Below are 19,584 nucleotides of genomic sequence, written 5' to 3'. Positions count from 1 at the left end.
AATATATATTCACATGCATATGATTTAATGAGAATGCCATAAAAATCAAGTAGAGCATACACGTGTGATGCCTCCTGCTGAATACATTCTATGATTTAAGTGCTCAGAATACTATTATTGGGGATTGGGAGCTAGTCATATATTTATATAATTTGTTTTATAATTTGTCTCTGATTTTTTTTTAGATATGCCTATGAAATAAAATTTCATTTCTTAAGAGAAGTTCATTGTGTCTTTGTGTAATTGTAAGGAGCTACGGAATATAAATCTCCACAATCCGCCCAGCCAGGCTGGCTATAAAAGTCACCAGAACACTCTGGGCAAAGATTCCGTTGATGTTTGTGCTCCAAAGTGCTGGCCTGAGGTTCCCAGCCCAAGCCATCTGACTTAGGGTTAGAAAATTCCTTTTAACTCCTGATCTTCAGCCTATATACCCCAAAACTCTATTGTGGACTCTATCCAACAAAGTTTTACAGGAATTTTATAGATGGAGCCTTCCTTCAGTTTCCATCATGCTCCTTGATTGGCAGGCAGATACATCTAAGGACAAGATTAAGAAGTCTAGCTAAAGCCAGCAGAACCATTGTCCTCCAGTCCAGTTAAACAATCCTATCTTTCTTGTGCCAGTATTTCAGCAACAACATCACATTTTGTTGATGTAAGAATTTAGAGAAATAAATTTCCCCCTAAGTACTGCTTTGGCTGCATACCATAAGTTTTGGGATATTGTCTCGTTGTCATTCTGTTTCATTAAATTATTAATTATTTATATGATTTATTCGTTGACACACCTATTCTTTAGTATTATTTAGCGGTCATGAGGGGTTAGACATGACTGAAACAACTGAACAAAATTTATCACCATTTACCTCCTATTGGAAAAATATCAATTGCTCATGGGTAGGCCAAGCCAATATAATAAAAATGACAATTCTGCCTAGGCTAATTTACCTCTTCAGTGCTATACCAATCAAACTACCAAAAAAATTATTTTATAGAGCTAGAAAAAATAACAAAATTCATCTGGAAAAACAAAAGGTCAAGATTATTAAGGGAATTAATAAAAAAAATACAAATGAAGATGGCCTACCAATACCAAATCTCAAACTATATCATAAAAGAGTAATCATGAAAACTATCTGGTACTATGGCTTTCTTGGTGAAGATATTGGAATGGTTTGCCATTTCCTTGTCCAGCTCACTTTATAATAAGGAAACTGAGGCAAATGGGGTTAAGTGACTTGCCCAGGGTCACCCAACTAGTAAGTGTCTGAGACTGGATTTGAATTTAGGAAGATGAAACTTCTGGCCTGGTGCTCTATTATACTATGCCACCTAGCCTCCACTGACATAATCCAACTAAAAACTCTGAGGAGTCCCCAGTAATTTAAGAGTGGAAAGAGGTACTGAGACCCCAAATGTCTGAGAACTACTGCCCTATGCTAATGAAACCACAAGTCCAGTCTTCAGCCTTAATTTTATGTTAAAGGCAATGATTTTGTCAGCTTACTTGTTAAACAGAAAACTGACCCCATTGATTGCAGCCTTCCATTCCCAATCTTTCACCTGCTGCATCTTTTCTTTGCATCCTCATAGCCTTTCTTGATCCATAATTGTGTTTTGTCAGTCAACAAGTGTAAATGGAAGACGGGCCACCGCTATATTGTGCTATGTTTCCAAACCAGCAAAGGTTTACTAGAGTACACAAAGTTTTTCCAAAAGTGGTGTGGGGTTAAAAAAAAATGGTCCAATATGGTCCCTGCTCTCAAGAAGCTTATAATATGTTTGTACTTGGAGAGACAAGACAGAAACATGCAAAAAGTGGGACAAGAATATAAGAGGTAAGTAATTGTTCTTGACAACTGTGGATATATCACCATAGGACTATAATTAGGTCAGGGCATTGGTACCAGTTAGGAAACTGATTTGATACCTAGTTAGCCAGACTAGGAAGCTCTTTCCTTTGGCCACACCCCTGTGAGCCCCCCCTACCCTATCCCAGCTCACTTCCCTGGCAACAGCGACCTTATTGGGGGTTCTTCAGGCCTCTCAGTATCTATGGGACTCACTGTTCTGAGATCTCTCTCTCCATTCCCTACCCAAGAGGCCTTGTATCTCAATGTCCCACAAAAACAACAGGAAAACAACAGCATTTGTCCTAAGGACCAGAGCTGGCTGTTGTGGCTTGGGTTGTCCCTGAAATTCCTGGTACCGAAAGTTCCAGTGGGGCAGAGGGCAACCTAGCTGCTGCGCCCAGAAGAAAAGATGCAAATGGACTTACAGAATGCTCCAGCTGCAAAGGCCCTCCTCACTCCTTCCCTTTTGAGATGAGAAAATGGCAGCCCAGAGGTGCCAAGTGATTTTCACAAAGCCACACAGACACAGTTAATAGATCAGGTGAGGGACTAGCATTGTAATGTTCCCCCTAGGTCCAAGGGTGTGGGGGTGGGGGGTGATGTTAAAATAAAGAAGAAAATTAGATAAAATAAAACCTGAAGAACATTAGGGGCACCTAGCAGGGTGCCTGGAACATTCTAGGCACTTATAGTTAAACTGCTTGTTGAATTAGTGTGGTTACAACTCCAACATAGTCTCCTATTTTTAGAACTGAATTCCATTGTTTAGAGTTGGAAAAGTCAGTACATATATAGAGAGAGCGCATTTAGGGTTAGAATAGAGGCTGAAAGAATCGAGGGTCAGAATCGAGGTTAGGGTTAGAATCAAGGCAGATAGACAGACAGACAGACAGACAGATAGATAGATAGATAGATAGACATAATAAGTATAGATATCTCACTTTAAACCTAAATGGTAATTGAGTTTTGAAATGAATTCCAAGACATGAGACTCTGGAGACAAAAAGTCAAAGTAAGTTTCATTGGCCAAGAGTTACATGTTTCACAAGATCATTTCTATCATTCTACATTCTTATGTGAGTCTGCTCTTAGTAATAAATAAAAACTTCCTAATGGAATGTAGGAAAGGAATATTTGGCCCTAAAAATAAGTATTCTTGGACCAATGAGAGAGTTCAATTAAACTGACATATACTTAAATTTAAGGATGGTCACCATCAAAAAGGAACATTTCTCTGTATAAGCAGCTTGTCAAAAATGATAAACATCCCATAACTATAGGGAGACATCAGATGTTCCTATATTTGTAAAAAAAGAAGGAAAAATTAGCAAGGGCCTCTATTCGTTACTTATGGTCAGTCCTTGAAACTGAGTTTATTTTAATTCTATAGCCCTAAATTTAACGCACTCATGGAATTCTATTCAGAAAAAAAAAGGTATAGATCAATAACCACAGTATGTAAAAGCATATTCATTCTTCAGTGCATGAGTTTTATGGGGGTGGGAGGAGAGTGGGAATTACAATCTACACGAGATTAAGAATTACTCTTGCACTACTGTAAGTATTTCCATACCAACATAGGGAAATGATGTTTTGTAGTCCTGGATACTTATTTCAAGTGGGAATTTGACTAATAAATATGGTTTTGTAGTAAGTATGTCTAGCTGAAAAGTAGGTATATAAGATTTTTTTTAAAAGGACATTGATTTACCAACATTTAAGCCATAATAGAATTAAGTTAGAGAATTCAGTAGCATTATCCTGGCTTACCCCCCAACCATACTTCTACCCTATAAAGATGAGGCTGGAAATACTGCCAAACAGATACCTGACAGAGCTTCAGATTTCATGACCCTGATTATACTTGGGCAAAAAAATGGTGATGAGGGAGGAAAGAATATAAAGCACTGTTGGAAAAACTCCAAAGACTTTCACCAGCTATTACCACTTTTCTCCCTTTCAGTCCTATGTAATAATAATTCTTGAAAGCAGCAGCTATAAGATTTCTGACCCTTAGATTTACACACAAATATCTATATAATTTGTAAAGCTTAGTTTTATGCCATTAAGAGGGGGGATTGCACATCACTGGAAGTACAGCGTCTTCAGATGCATGCTCTGTGAAGAAAGTTAAATATTGCTAAAAATTAATAGATAAATAAAGCACCACAAATAATGAGTAAGGAAGAAAATTGAATGTATTTAAAAACCAGACAGATTTCTTCATTTTTGTCTTTTCAGAGTGATTTTACATATTTTCACATTTTCTAGGTATCTGGGTGCATCATTATTATGCATGACAAAACCTGGCGATTGTTGTTTAGAAGTGGAAACATTACAAACGAAACCTTTTGCTGTTAACTTTTCAGATGAAGAGTTGGTTCAGTCTGTATCTACCATTGTGTGTTAGCATTCTGAATCATTTAAATGTTTACACAGAACGTTGATGTTATTGTTTGGGTCTAAAGGCAGGTCACCCTTTGCCATATCTCCAGCCAAAAACTGGCTTGTTATCTTTCGGGCTTATTCCTCTTTCCTTCCCTTACACACTCATCCACACACACACAGAGACACTCAAAAGTGACTATCAGGGCGGCTTTACATCATCCAAAGTGACATAGGGAAGTAGTTACTTATCAGCTTGGGGACAACTCAGTGACTGCTTTTGGCATACAGTCACATGAGCTCATTTATCTAACTCTGGATCAGAGTCCTAAGTGTGGAACTCTCAGTGTGCCAAGCACAGATGGGGGTAGGGGATCAAGTTGGGGGAGGAAAGCAGAGTTAGTTTCCATATACCGTGTTCTGTCTGAGAATATTTAGTACTCTCCACAAGAACTGGCTTCAGGAGCAAGAAAAAAAAGTCAGAATGGCCAATGACCCTTCCCATGCTGCCAAAAGTCATCTTATGAATTATTTTTAAAAGGCTTATCAAATGAATGACTCATTTATGCTTACTAGAACCATGTTATGTGAATGGAATGGGAAGATAAGGGAAAGATGCATCTTGGAGACTTTCTGCCATGTGGTGAAAGAGACCGGATGCCTGATGTTTTGCTGTGTAGCTAGAGGTCATGATTTAATCCACAGTTTGGCTGACTCCATGGTATTGCTAGGTAGCATCTAACAGATTTTGATTAGGTTTCTGTTTGGAGACTCAACACTTTTTTAAAACTTCTCTGATCAGCAAAGAAAAAAAAATTCCCAGTACATTGTTGTCAAATCAAGAATGTCCCAAAGAACGAAACAATGATGAAAACCCCAGTCAAATTGTGAAACTTCTGTCAGAGGGGAGGTAGGTGGGTGGGAAGGGGAAGGGGTTCAGGACCCCAGGGATGCCTAGGTCTCCACTGGCACCTCCTTCTTATCATCATTTTTTTGTCTCCTCTTCCGAATCTGCCGCTGAAGTTGGAGTTTGTTGGTAAAGAACAGTTGTCTCCAGCCAATGTCCTTCGCCAGGGCTTTCATGTCTCGAGTGATGGTGTCGCATGTTAAGACCACAATCTGCTCCCACAGTTTGTCAGAGGTGCAAAGCTATCAGTGGGAAATGGAGAGAACAGATTATGTCCCAGACTGATCTCAAGGGGACTCACAACCCTAGTCTCCATCCCTGGCATATATTCTGATTCATTAATCCATATTCATTGAGCATCTTGCCCCCAGAAGGTGCAGAATGAATGAATGCCAGCCACATGCAAGGGTCTGCACTGTGTATAAACGTGTAAGACACAGAAGGAGAAACCCAATAAAAACAACTGTTGACATTTATTATATCACTTTAAGAGTTACAACACAGATCTCATTTGAACTCAAAAAAATTTATGAAGTGAATATAACAGTATTATTATTAGCATTTTAGAGATGAGGAAACGGGCTCAGTCAAATTATGGGACCGAGGTCACACCCTAAAGAAGTCCAGACTGGAATAACTAAAAGTTGAGACGTGATAAATATGGACAACAAAAGATTTATAAGGATTTAGAGGTCACCAGTCTTGCCCAACACACCTCCATTTGCTGTCAGTCATACACACCCCTTCTACTGCTGTCCATAGGAACAGACTGTGAGAACACAACACCACACCTGTATGCAGCAAAGTACACACAGTGCCTGCCTCTACTGATTACCTCAGCCGGTTTGGACAGAATTGTTAGCATTTTGACTCCCCCTCAAAAAGGAGTTTCAAGAGCATAGACTATCTTTTTGTATTCCCAGCACTGAGCACAATGCCTGAAATACAGGAGGTACTAGATAAATGCTTACTGACTGACCTGCTGGTAAAGAACTTCTCAAAAGCATCTCACCAGAAAGGGAACGAAAAAGTTAGTTGAGATTATTGGATTTATTTTAGAGCCTCTACCTGACAAGTAGAGGGGCACAGTAGAAGAAATACTGAACTTGGAGGAGGGGAGCCAAGAGACCTGGGTTCAAATCCTATTTCTGCTCCTTAGTAGCTGTATAAATGAGTATTCAGAACCTCGTTTTCCTCACCTGTTAAATGGGGCTCATCATACCTACTCATTGAGTTCAAATGGACTCTATACAAGCAGGCATGGTAAAGTGGTCAGTTTCATTATCTGTTTTCTGGGAACTTCGCTGAATTTTTAATTACCCAGAGTTCAACTTCCTTTTAGAGATATTTTCATTTCCCTTGCTGTGGTCATTATGTGTACTATATCTCTTGTTTCTTGTTGCATAATGAAATTCCATTATATCCATAGCTGTACTGTAGTTTTTCTTCCCATTCCCCAATCAATGGACACCTATTTTTCCCCCATTTCTTTGCTGCTGCTTCTACTGCTACTACTACTACTACCGCTACTACTACCATTACTACTACTACTTGTGTGTTCATCCTTCATTGCTGAAGAAGACCATGCCATCAGAGAAATAATGACATGACTTGGACTTGACTTTGATTTGAATGAGGGAGGGCTGTGCAGGTCACCAGCCTCACATCTCCTTCAGAGCCATATGAATCAGTGACCAGATATTCATCAGGATGACTGGAGATGACCCAGGATGAGGCAACTGAGATTAAGTGACTTGCCCAAGGTCACACGGCTAGTGAGTGTCAAGTGTCTGAGGTGAGATTTGAACTCAGGTCCTCCTGACTCCTGCACTGGTGCTCTAAACACTGCACCACCTAGCTGCTGTTACTACTACTACTGCTACTACTACTACTACTACTACTACTACTACTACTACTACTACTACTACTACTACTACTACTACTACTACTACTACTACTACTACTACCACAAATATATACCCACTGTTACAAATATCTTGGTCCATATTAGATCTGTTTCTGTCTCTGACTTGTTGAGGGCATGTCCCCAACAGTGGATTGCAGTAGGATACGGACAGTGAAGGATTTTTCTTGCATAATTGCAAACTGGTGTCTAGAATTTTTGGATCACCTCACAGTTCCACCAACGATATCCTCACGACCTTGTCTTCCTACAGGTCCTCTATGTCTGACTATTCTCACTTTTTGTCCTCTGCCAATTAACTGACTCAATTTTTTTAAAAGATAGGCACATAAGATGAAAATATGGGCAAGCAAGTAAGGAGATATACAAAATACCAGCATGGTCCTATAACATCTAAAACCCCAAACACACAAAGGCTGAAGATCGGTGCTACAGATAACAAAAACCATTGGGTTTGAGGATGTCTTTGGGAGGTGAGAGTGGGGACGGGAGAGGAGTTGGCCTATGTTGGGAACAAGAAGACAGTCAAAGAAGATATAAGAGCAATTAATGTTCAGTGAGTGATGATGGTGAATAACAGTGAAAAGACTAGGCTATGTTTATGTGTCCTGTTCCAAGGAAAATGATCTTGGGACTAGGGAGGAGAAGGCAAAAATGTTTTTATCAGGGAGTAGATTCTCAAGGCAAGTAAGGAAATGGACAGAATGTCACTGCCCCGAATGAATTCGAGTTACACCAGGCCTAGACAAACTACATCATAGGATGTGATTGCTGAGACACTCTTGGTGTTACTGAAAGATTTTGGATGAGTGAATTAAGGACTGGAGGAAGACAAAACTTGTCCCAATTTCCAAAACAGGGAAGAGAATAGAATTTGCAAACTATGAATGAGCTTGTGAGCATGACTTTGATTCTGGACACTATCCTAGAACATATTTTTAAATGAATGGTTGCTGAGCACTGAGAAAGGGAAGCAGTTATCATCAAAAAGCAGCCCAGCTCCATTGAGAATAGGATATGCCAGGCCAACGTCATATCCTTTTTTTATTAGAGTAACTGGTAGACTGGAAGACCGCATATCCGGGTTTCAGCAAAGCACTTGACAACATCTCTCATGTTACACTTGTGCATAGGATGGAGACAGATAGATTAGATAATAGCACAATTAGGTGAATTCAGATATTACTGAATAACTAGACCTAAACAATAGTCACTAATGAATGGGTCAGTATCAGACTAGGGAGAGGTCTCTGGAAGAATGCTCCAGGGACTGGTCCTTAGCCCTAGAGCTATTCAGCGTTCTTTATCTATGCTTTGGAAAAAGCTATAACCAGCTCAATTTTTTATGCTTATAAAATCTGTAGATGACACAAAGCGAAAACAGATAGCTAACACCGAATCTGAGGAGAAGCAAGATCTAAAAAGAACCTGACAGGTAAGGATGACATGTCTAATAAAATAAAAAATGAAATTTAATTTTTAAAAATGTAGAGAGTTCCACACTTGAGTTCAAAAAACATACTTCAGTCTAAGGAACAGAGTATTGCTTTACAACAATTCCTATGTAAAAAAAATTATGGGAATCTTGGGTAAATACAGGCTCATTATGAATCAACAGGGTGACAAAAGAATCATAGTGATATTCATTTAATGATTAGCAAATATATATTATCATCTGATTCTACAAAAACTCTTATTATTCCTATTTTACAGAAAAGAAAACTGAGGCTAAGAGAGGTTAGAGTGATGCGGCCAGAGTCACACAGCTAGAAAATGTCTGAGGCAGAATTAGAACTCAGGTCCTAAAGACTCCATGACCAACAACGTAACAGGCAAAAATAAATAAAAAGCAAGGCTAAGGTTGTGGAGGCATATTAAGAGAGGCATAGAGTCTGGGACAGAAAGCTCATAGTTCTGTCCTCCTATGCCCCAATCAGGCCACATCTGTACTAGTGTTTTCAGTTTTGGGCATCATATTTAGGAATTCCATAGATAAGCTAAGAAGGATGGTCAAGACTACAGAATATGTGCCATGTTGAAGGAAACTGGGTATGTTTCACCTGAAGAAGGAAGAGATAAGGATGTGTAAGAGCTATCTTCAGTACTTTAAAGGGGAGAGGGATTCCATTTGCCCTATTTTGCCCCAAAGGGAAGATCTAGGAGAAATAAGGGGGTTGCAGAGAAAGAAAGAGAGAGAGAAAGAAGGAGGAAGAGAGAGACGGAGACAGAGACTCAGTGTAAAGAAAAAAATTCCTAACGATTAGCTCTATCTAAAATATGAAATATGCTGCCTCTGGCACTTACCAGTTCCCCTCTTGTTGGCCATCACCAGAGGCTGCATGACAACTTTTGGGGAACACTGTAGAGAGAATGGGTTGATATGGGCTAGACAAGTTGACCCCTGAGGGCCCTTGTACCTCCAAAACAAGGTAGGGCAATATAATCAAAAGCTCACTATTACTGGAGTCAGAGAAGCTAAGGTCAAATCCTGTCTTCAGCTAACCAGTATGACCTTAGGCAAGTCACCCCCGAGGCTCACTTTGCTCATCTGTAGGATGGCAGGAGCCTTCCTTGGTGGTACCAGTTCTAAATCTATGATCCTAATGCCTTCTGTGATTCCATAACGCACAAAGTATATTGTACCAGGTACTGTTTTGGATGTGGTTGTCTCAGGGATAGCAGTGCCAATCCACATAGAGGGTTGTTGTCTACTGCTTTGGGAGAGAAGAGGTTGGATAAATGTCTTTTACAGAAGGGACCTACCTCTAGTCCCAAATCCTCATTTTACAGGTAAGAAAACTGTGGACTGGGGAGGTCAAAGACACATGCCCAAAGTCACACAGCTCTCTTGGATCTTGAGGTATGGGAGTTTGCATCTGAAAATCTGGATGTGGTTATGGTGATGTCACTGGTAAGTTTCAATATAAATTCCATTCCTGGTTCCATAATACTATTTAGCTGACCCTGGGGAAATTTACTTTCAGCCAGAGTATATTCACTGGTATTCCATTCATTCTCCCCTCTTGAGGTATCTAGGTTTTCCTTGAGCAGTAGCTATTTCTACAATTGATGTCTTAAGGAGACATCAATTCAAATTTCAAACCGATCCCTGGAAGGTATTGCCTGTTTAGCTTCTTCCATTCTTTTTAGCTCCCTCAGGCTTCACTCATCTCTCAGATTAATACAAAGGAAAGAGAAGTCAAGTCAAGCCAGGATCTTTCTACAAACTCTCTATCCTTTCCATCAGAGAAGGATAAAAATTAGAATTATTTTAGCTTAGAAGACTATCACTTTCAACCTCGGATAAGGTAAAGAAAGATCAAATTTGTGTCAATAAACTAAGAAAGATGCATGCTTCCAACATTTCCTTAAATGCTACTAAACTTTGCTTTGCCATTTGAAGTAGGTAGTGTAAGAATGCTCAGCATACTAGAGTTGTGCTAGTCTTAAGTGTCTACTATGTGCCAGGTACTGTGCTAAGCACTGGTAAACTGAGTCAAGGCCCAAGACATCAAAGTCTAGAAAACCTATGGCTCTGAAATTCCAAACGCCACTCCATGCAAGTCTCTATCATATAAAAAAGGCAGAATTATTGGAACTGGGAACAAAATGAGAACTGCAATGTTATCCAAGCTGCAAACACAGCAGTTATAGCATCTTGTCAAGAAGTGATGTAGATGAATGGACAAAACAGTAATTGGAGAATGTGTTCTAACTCCCCGACTCTCCCTTCGATAAATGACTTTCCGAAAAAGAACAATGCTCCTCACTGTACTCGTGACTCATGCCTTAGTGTGACAATCAATGAGGATTTAAATAAAATACATACATATAAAGCCGCTACACACTCATCATTAGTCATACTTTTTTAGGAAGTACATTCCATTCTTCAGGCCACTTTTTATTGTTTAGCTTTCCTATTTTTTATTGCATAGTCACAAGGTATTAGACATCAAGAATTTTGTTTAAAAAATTTTTTGAGTGGAAATCCCTTGTGGGCAGAGATTGTTTTATTTTTGACTTTGACTAAGTACAATACCTGGTAAAATTCTCAAATGGGTCTGTGATCCCATCAACCAGGAAGTTTTATCCAACAATGCAGACCACAGCACAACGCTCATCCTGTGGAACTCTGGTCCATGACCTCCTTCCTGTTGGTCACTCTTGGGGGCCCACCCAAGGAGCAGGAGGCCTTCTTCACTTTCTCCTAACGTTGTAAGGAGACCATAGAAACATCTTGGCTGTCGCTCTCATGCCTGGCAAGTAACCAACCCTTCTCTTCCTGTCATATAATACCTCATTGGCTACATGTTCACTAGGTTCCTCTCTATTGTGATTTGTTGTTGTTTAGTTGTGCCCAACTCTTCACGATCTCATTTGGGTTTGGGTTCTTTTTTGGTCAAGATACTGGAGTGGTTTGCCATTTCCTGCTCCAGCTCACTTTACAGATGAGTCACTTTTAATTTCAGAGACTATTATATTCAGAATCATCTTCCTAGCAATACTAGTAGAAAGTTAGTATTAAAAAGATGGGCTTTGGCTTTCATAATCTTAGAGTCATTAAAGTTTTGCAATTTCTTTAAGAAAATCCACATCACTCTCCTCTCCTTTTTCAACTCTGGGTCCCTTCACTCATGGTCCATTCATTTCTACTGTTTGCTCAGATATACATGCCAAAGGATAAGTTCCACAGGGCATGCATACCAATGCATGTTATAATCTGAAAAGTGGGCATTCTTCCTCCACTTAGTTCTTCTGTGGATGATCAGAAAAAACCCCTCTGAATGATTATAGATTTCTTCCAAGAGGCTCTTCATTGCTCCAGAGTTTGATGTGATCAAAACAACATCACAGAGTAGATGCACGACCCCACTGGCCACAAGAAATGCTTCTTCACCTTAGACTCTGTGCTGAATCTTCCCCATCACTTTTGGTGAGCATGTCTCCCTATGATCAGAGAGCTGTTAAACAGGATCATTTCTACTTTCTTGACTTTCAAGGAGTCTTGAATGATTTTGATGTATGAATGGGAGACACCTTATGGAAAAGATGATGCAAAGTAGCATTTTGGTCTACCAAAACAAATTTTTTTTGCATAATCACCAACAGTAAGTACAGTGGTGTCTTCAAGTCTCTTTCATTCAGAACAACCTTTAGTTGTGAAATGTTAAAGATGTTGCCCACTGTCAAATATCACTGATTGTTCCCTATGAATGCCCCATTGAGGACGCTCTCAATTCATGTGTATAGATAACTTTCATAAAGATCTTGTGTTGATGAAAGAGTAGACATATGGTGGTTGGTAGTTGCTGATGCTCTCAGTTATCCTTTTTGAACATTAAGGTCCAAGATTTTCTCTACATCTTTGGTTATCTTTCTCTCCTACTGATCTTTCAATGCCCTCACAACTGTGTGGACAGTCCTCCTCTGTCTACACTCTAATTCAGCTGCTTTTCTAATCTTTGTTCTTTAGCACCATTTCTATTTTTCCAATTAGCAAATGGAAACGGTGGTTAGGGTCCAAGTATGGACTCCATTGACTATGATGGAGAGACAGTTTATAATAAATTTTGCAAATCTCTTTCTTTTTTTAGTTCTTCCATTTTATCCTTAAATACCCCTGGGAGACTTCTGTTTAGTTGGATGTTTTGCCAAGCTTGCTCTAAATTGGTTTTACCTTCCAGTGATTCTCTCTGTTTTATAGATGACAGTTCTGAGGTAGTAATTGTCCACTGTCCTACTTTATGAGATTTTACAGAAGTCACTATATATCTGGTCTTGCCTTTGGTAGCCTCCTCTCTGTCTGGCAACTGCCAGAAAAGTTTACTAAGATACTGCTGGGCTCTTTTGGTCTCTTTGTTATGGAAATTAATTTACATTGGTTTGACTTCTGTATAAAATTATCATAATTAATATCAAATGTAATTTTTGTTGTTCATTTCTGATTTTTGAAGGTCAATTATGTGTTCTGGATGGAGTGGTTTCAATAGTAGTCTGTATTTTTCTCATTATTAATTTTTCTTGCTTCCTTTCTAGTTCTGATCATAGCTCTGACAAGTCAACGGTCTCACTGTACACAGAGAGCCAATTACTAGAAATTCACAATTTAAAAGGGGGAGAGACAACTAATGAAAATGAGCATTTCCCAGTCAAGAACCATGATTGAGGTCTCAGAATCTCCTAACCAGATAACATCTTTTCCTGACTATTAAAATACAACACATTTTAGTTATTTAATGATATTATTTGATGTTCACCAAGTCCAATGACTACCAATTATTTTCCTAAAGGAAGATGTGAAGTTTCTGGTAATCTATGACTCTTTGGCCTCACTCATTCCTTTATCCTGAATCATGCTTTCCCACATATTTCTCTTTATCCTCACCATTTCTTGCTTTTTTTAATGAGATCACCAAGTATCTTAGTGTGTATTGATTTAATTTAGAAGATCTTCAGTTCTTCATATAATTTTTCTTCCTTTTCATCATGTTCAAAGTGGTCTTCTTGTAAATACTCCTCATCACTAGTATTATAAATCATAATAATCAAATAGCACACACAATCATGTTTCTTGTTGCCTTCGGGAGTGTGGTGGCACTCACTCCACCAATTCCTTTTTCTGCTTCTCCAATAAGAATCTTGGAGTAAGCTAGTCAGTTGCAACTTCTTTCTTCTGGTTTCACTTAAAGCAAGAATGTCGAGATGAATATGATTCAGCTTCTCTGGCAACATTTCCACTGGTTAGTCATTGGACAAGAATCTCAAATTTAGAAATGGTCAAATAAAAGTTTATAGATGGTCTGAAAACTGCCTGATTCTTGGCACCTGCTCTCCCCTTTCCTACCATCTCACCACTGTGGCTGTTGTTATTCTTGCTCGTCCTTTTTCTCCAAGAGGATCCACGATCACTGCAAAGGGGGGGATGCCCTCGGAAGACTCGTGGCCAGTTTGTATTTTTCTTTCTTTCATAAATGCTGGGGCCAAGAAAACCATCACCAAGTGACCAAGCTGCTGGCCATGAGCCTCTTCATCCTTAGCTGGTTGGTCCTCAGAAATCAGGCTTGTCCTTATGCAAAGCCTTTTCAGCATGGATGAAACTACCAGAGTCTATAGTCTTGTGGCACCTGTCTTTGAGACCCCAAGGTCACCTCTACATTATAAGGCAACAGAGCAAACTTTTGTGGAAAACTTGATAAATAGGGAGTGTTTAACAAACACTTGTTGATTGATTCCTTTCTTTTCTTCATTTTGTCTTCTTTCTTTTCATAAGGGGGAAGGGGACATAATGTTAATGTCTCCCCCCTCATAAACATCCATCTCACCAAGTGTCATAATAATTTTCTGAATGCATAGGTCAGACCATGTCATTTGCCTGCTTAAATGTCTTCAGTAGAGTCTCATTATCACTAGAATACAATACCATCTCTCTCTTTAATGGGCATTAAAGATTCTCTAACTTCAAACCCACAGGATCATCTTTGGCTCTCCCTTCTTCGCCTTCCATATCCAATATTCTACAGCTTCTGTTCCAGCATTTTTAAAATGGTGATAATAATAACACCATGTAGGTTGTTGTAAGGATCAAATGATATAATGTATGGAAAGTGTGCCATGAACCTTTAAGTGCTATAGAAATGGTAGCTAGTGGTACTATTCTAGAACTGTGATACAACCTCCAGTCTCTGCTTCCTGTTCCCATCTCCAGAACTTTCACTCAAAGCATTCATTACATTTCCCCTAGACTAATACAAGTGTCCTGACTGATTACACAGCTAATCTCTCTCTTTCCACCACTCTTCCAAATCCATCTTACTCAATACCACTAGATTAAGCTTCCTCGTACATGTCCTTGTTAAAAAAAATTTTCACTTGACATTGCCCATTAAATGAAATACAAACCTTCTTTTCTTGAATTCAAGGCCCTTTAAGGGGACTCAGCCATTTCCCATTTCTGAGCCTTTGCCTATACAGTTCCCTATACCTGCAAAGCCCTCCCTTTATTAGCTGTATTATTGAAATCATCCTTCAAGACCCAGATCAAATGCCATTTCCTGACTTCCAGACAAGATGGTGTATTGCTAATGTAATTTTTTGCTTAATTTGAAGATCTTTCCCATCCATTAATAGGTCCATGTGACCTGCTTAAATCACATGGAAGCTTGAGTCACATGAGCCTGTGGTGGGAGAAGTTTGCTGAATGGGTGCAGCAGGAAGATGCCTCTGTTTATGGGAAGACCTGATAAGGTGTGCAGACTGCTTGGTTACTATGATGGATTTGGTTTCCTAGTGTTTGAATAAATGTTTTGGTTCTATCTTCCATGTGGAGAATCTGTTGTATTTTGCGATTCAGAATTGTGCCGGCATAGTCATGGCCACCATAGGCCCTGTGAATATTGCATTGCCGTTACAGGTGGTTACCTGAACAAGAGACAGACCACCTGGCTTCCATAGACCCACTTTAGAAAAACCCTGAAGTTTGCATCAAACTGAGTAATGACAAGAAAGTCAATGAGAAATTTTAGTCAGTGGTTTTTTCCTACCTGAAAACTGCACCAAAAGTAAGCCAGGACCCCATGGATAATAATAGGAAAGCCCCCCCACCTCCCATGAGCAAAGTTAGTACTATCATTGGATAACCTCCCAGGGTAACCACAGTCAAGACACATAAAGTCTACAAAGAACTGTGACCAGAGGAGTCCTCTGAGAAAGCCCCAGGGTAATCAGAAAAATCCTCCCTGGAAGTTCTGGGGAGTGGCAACAGGTCACTTAGTCCAACCAGAATGTCCTCTCAGGGCTTGGAGCAGGGCATGCAGGGCCAGGGGGTGGGGCGGTTTCTTGGGTCCCTGACACTCCATCTGGAGGTGATGGCACACTGAACCTCCAAGATCCAGGTGTGCTTGATCCCTGGAGGAAAGAGCCAGGTCAGGAACCAAGGGGACCCCAGGCTAGATCAAGCAGGGTGGACCATTCCAGCAAAAGATGCAGGAGGGTACACAGCTCTGAGACAAAGTAGCTGATGAGCAAATTTTAAAGAACACCAACTAGGGGAGAAAAAACACAGGAAATGGTATCAGTAGATCTAGGCTTGAATCATGTTTGTACGACCAAGACAAGGCTTGCATGTCTCCAAGTCTCATTTTCTCATTTATAAAATGAGAAAATTGGACTAGATAACCTCCAATCTGAATGTGGGCATCAGTCTTCCAACTCTAAATCATATGAACTTAGATATTATTTGTCAACAAGTCAGTTCTGATTCTGGACTACAAGCTTCATAAGGGCAGGGACTCCTATCTAATTCTTTTCTGCATCTCTGACAGAGACCAACACAATATCTTTATACACAGTAGGCATTCAGTAAATACTCGTTGAGTTTATGAATAAATCTGTGTACTGCATCTTCTCTCCCTTATGGGTAAGGGTCTTATACTTGTCCTTGCCTCCCCCTCAGTGCCTAGCACGGTGCTTTGAATATGTTGTTGTTGTCATTTGGTCATTTTCAGTTGTGTCTGACTCTTCATGACTCCATTTAGGGTGTTCTGGGCAAAGATACTGGAGTGGTTTGCCATTTCCTACTCTGGCTCATTTTATAGATGAGGAAACTAAGGCAAACAGGGCTAAATGACTTGCCCAGGGTCACAAAGCCAGTAAGTGTCTGAAGCCAGATTCGAACTCACTAACATGAGTCTTCCTGAATGTAGTAAGCATTTAATAAAAATCTGCTGAATGAATTGAAAGGAAAGACAAGTGAGCATCTCATCCCATAATCAGCAGCTCTCTGAGGCTTAGTTTTATACAGTCAAGATATGACATTCCCTAAATACAAGCAGCAAAGGGAAAACCTCAGAAAGTTAATGAATTTATTTTTCCAATCAAACCTCAGGCAGAAATGTGACATGATCACATGATAGTTACAAGGCAGCCTGGGGCATGTACGTGTTGGTGGAAATAAAACTGTAAAAGAAATAACTTCCAACAATAAGTCATTCCCTTAATGTCAGGATCCCCTAAAAGAGAAATCCTGTATTTCAAAAATATTCTAAAATGGCCATCAGTTCATTTTTCTCCACCCCCATAGGAATGAGCTCGGGGATCCATCAGAACAACAGGTAAAAAGATGATGGGTAGGGGGCAGGAATGAGACGCTCCTCCCACTCCTCCTCTCCCTTCCTGCCCCGAGGTGTGATGGATAGCTGGTTGGTACAGCCTAGCCCACTCTGTTAGGCTCACGCCACACTCAGCCCACAGCAGAGCTAGTGAGGGATTTAGCGCCCTCTGGTGACACTTTGCTTATTTAACACTGGTAACCCTGGATATTTAGAGTTTCAAAAATTGTGGTGATTTAGGGCTGAAAGGAACCTTGCTAGTTGTGACACTTGGGGCAAGAAGCTTTACTTCGATAGGTCTCAGTTTCCTCATCTGTAAAATGTAAAGCATTGACCTAAATGACTTCTAGAGATTCTTCACCCAACCCCCTCATTTTGCAGATTGGGAAATCGAGGTCAGAGATGAAGTGACTCGCCCAGGATCACATGCATAGTTCATAACAGAGCTGACCTCTTAACCCTTAGCTAGTATTTTTGCTGCAACATCACCCTATATGCCTGGCCTGCAAACAACTCAGCATACAACCAGCCTGTGATGATTGTCTAGTTCACAATTCCTTTGACTTGAACAAAAAATAATCCGTTTGTACGGCCCATCCTTTAAAAGCTAGGCAACTTGAAGCCCAGGAAAGGACAAGATACTCCGAATGAGCTAGGTACCAACCCACCCCTCCAACACTCTCGATGCTCCCACACCTCCCACCACTGCTTGGTCGGTTCTGCATACCCAGCAATGCCCTCCCGACTCACTTTTGTCTCTGGAGCCCCTCTGTATCAGGCATTTAAAAGCCAACTCAAAGTCAACCTCCCCAAGAAGTCCGCACTAATTTTTATTTATTTGTTTGTTTCTTTTCTTGTTTGTGTAACTTATTAAAGGCCTACTGTGCACCAGGCAACAGTGATACCAAGCAAGGATTTGGTCCTTACTTGCAAGGAATTTACATCCCCATAAGACTCCACATTTTCACCTCTCAGATGTCAGAGGCAGTTGGGTGTGTCAGCAGATAAGAGGGTTGGGTCTGGAGTCAGAAAGATCTGAATTCAAATCCAGCCTCTGACCTTTACCAGCTATGTGAAGTCGGACAAGTCTCTTAATCTCTGCCTCAGTTACCTTAGCTATCAAGTGAGAATACCAGCACCTACCTCCCAGTGTTGTTCTCAAGATCAAACGAGATCTATTTGTAAAGTGCTCAGCACAGTCCTGGGTACGATGTAGGCACTTAAATGCTTATTCTCTTTCCCTTACCATGGAGCATAATAAATATTTATCTTGGTGCCTTTGCCCATGTTATAAAGTTCTTTTGATACAGGGAGCCCCTGCCTTAACTGAACTCCATTGTCTCCCTTCTCACTTAGCACAGCCAACTGCCCCACTGTTGACACTTAATTAATGCTGACTGATTGTGGATAAGCAGGGAAGGGAGAGTTAATTTCACTGTCTCTGAAAGTATGGTAAAGGAAAAGCTACCTCATTTAAAGGCCCCCAGAGTGAGCCCTTCTGTGTCCTCTAGAGCCAAAATGGTGAATCCAAAAGAAAATCGAATTTTCTCAGCTTGGCTTTTCTCCTAACTGGCTGCACGACCTTAGATGAACCTTTTAACTAGCCTCAAGCTACCCATTTGTAAAATGAGAGCATGACACCAGGAGATCTCCAAGGTGTCTTTCAGATCTGACTTGCCAAGTCTCTGAAAACAAATACCCCAAACCAAAAATAACAATAAAAATGAAAAATAAAAATCTCTGGCTATTAAAATGTGGTTAAAATGAATTTTCTTTTCCAGGAATATAAAAATAAATCCAATCCTATTACTTTTCCTTCTGGAGTAAGAAGAACTCTGACTTTGGAGTCAGAGAACTTGGGTTTAAATCCAAGTTATGCATCTTATTCTACCCTTGTGACTGTGGGCAAGTCATATCATTTCTCTGGGACTCAATTTCCTCAGGTGATCTAGATGATGTCTAAGATCCTTTCAAACTCTAAATCCTTTGATTACCTACCTAGTAGGTAATGGTTTTGCTGTTGTTAAGTCATTTTCAGTCATGTCCAACTCTTTGTGACTCCATTCGGGATTCTCTTGGCAAAGATAATGGAGTGGTTTGCCGATTCCTTCTCCAGCTCATTTTACAGATGAGGAAACTGAGGTAAACAGAGTTAAGTGACTTGCCCAGGGTCACACAGCTAGGCCAGATTTGAACTTAGGAAGTGAGCCTTCCTGACTCCAGGCCCAGCATTCTATTCACTGGGCCACCTTGGACCCTTCTACAAACAGGGAAAATGTCAAAAAAACCTCCTGATGGGAGGAGTTTAGATCCTTGCTGAGAACCCTGGGGCTTATAGTGTTCCTTCCTCTTCTTAGCCTTGGAAGAACACTCTATGTGGGCTCATGCTAGAAGGGAGATAGAAAG

The 19,584-nt window shown here is 40.2% G+C and overlaps 1 protein-coding gene across 3 annotated transcripts in view; it reads right to left on the bottom strand.

Moving 5' to 3' along the window:
* Positions 1–4,036: 4,036 nt before the first annotated feature.
* The window catches only part of FBXO36 (F-box protein 36), a 110,970-nt gene continuing 95,422 nt past the window's right edge, over positions 4,037–19,584 (bottom strand). For all 3 annotated transcript variants that reach the window (XM_072618113.1, XM_072618112.1, XM_072618111.1), the window contains one exon: positions 4,037–5,390. In XM_072618113.1, the coding sequence (XP_072474214.1) occupies positions 5,196–5,390 (195 nt within the window). In that variant the 3' untranslated portion in view covers positions 4,037–5,195. The remainder of the gene's footprint in view (positions 5,391–19,584) is intronic.

Source organism: Notamacropus eugenii, chromosome 6 (genome assembly GCF_028372415.1).
Source record: "Notamacropus eugenii isolate mMacEug1 chromosome 6, mMacEug1.pri_v2, whole genome shotgun sequence".
Taxonomy (NCBI): Eukaryota; Metazoa; Chordata; class Mammalia; order Diprotodontia; family Macropodidae; genus Notamacropus; species Notamacropus eugenii.
This window is presented reverse-complemented; position numbering and strand designations above follow the sequence as displayed.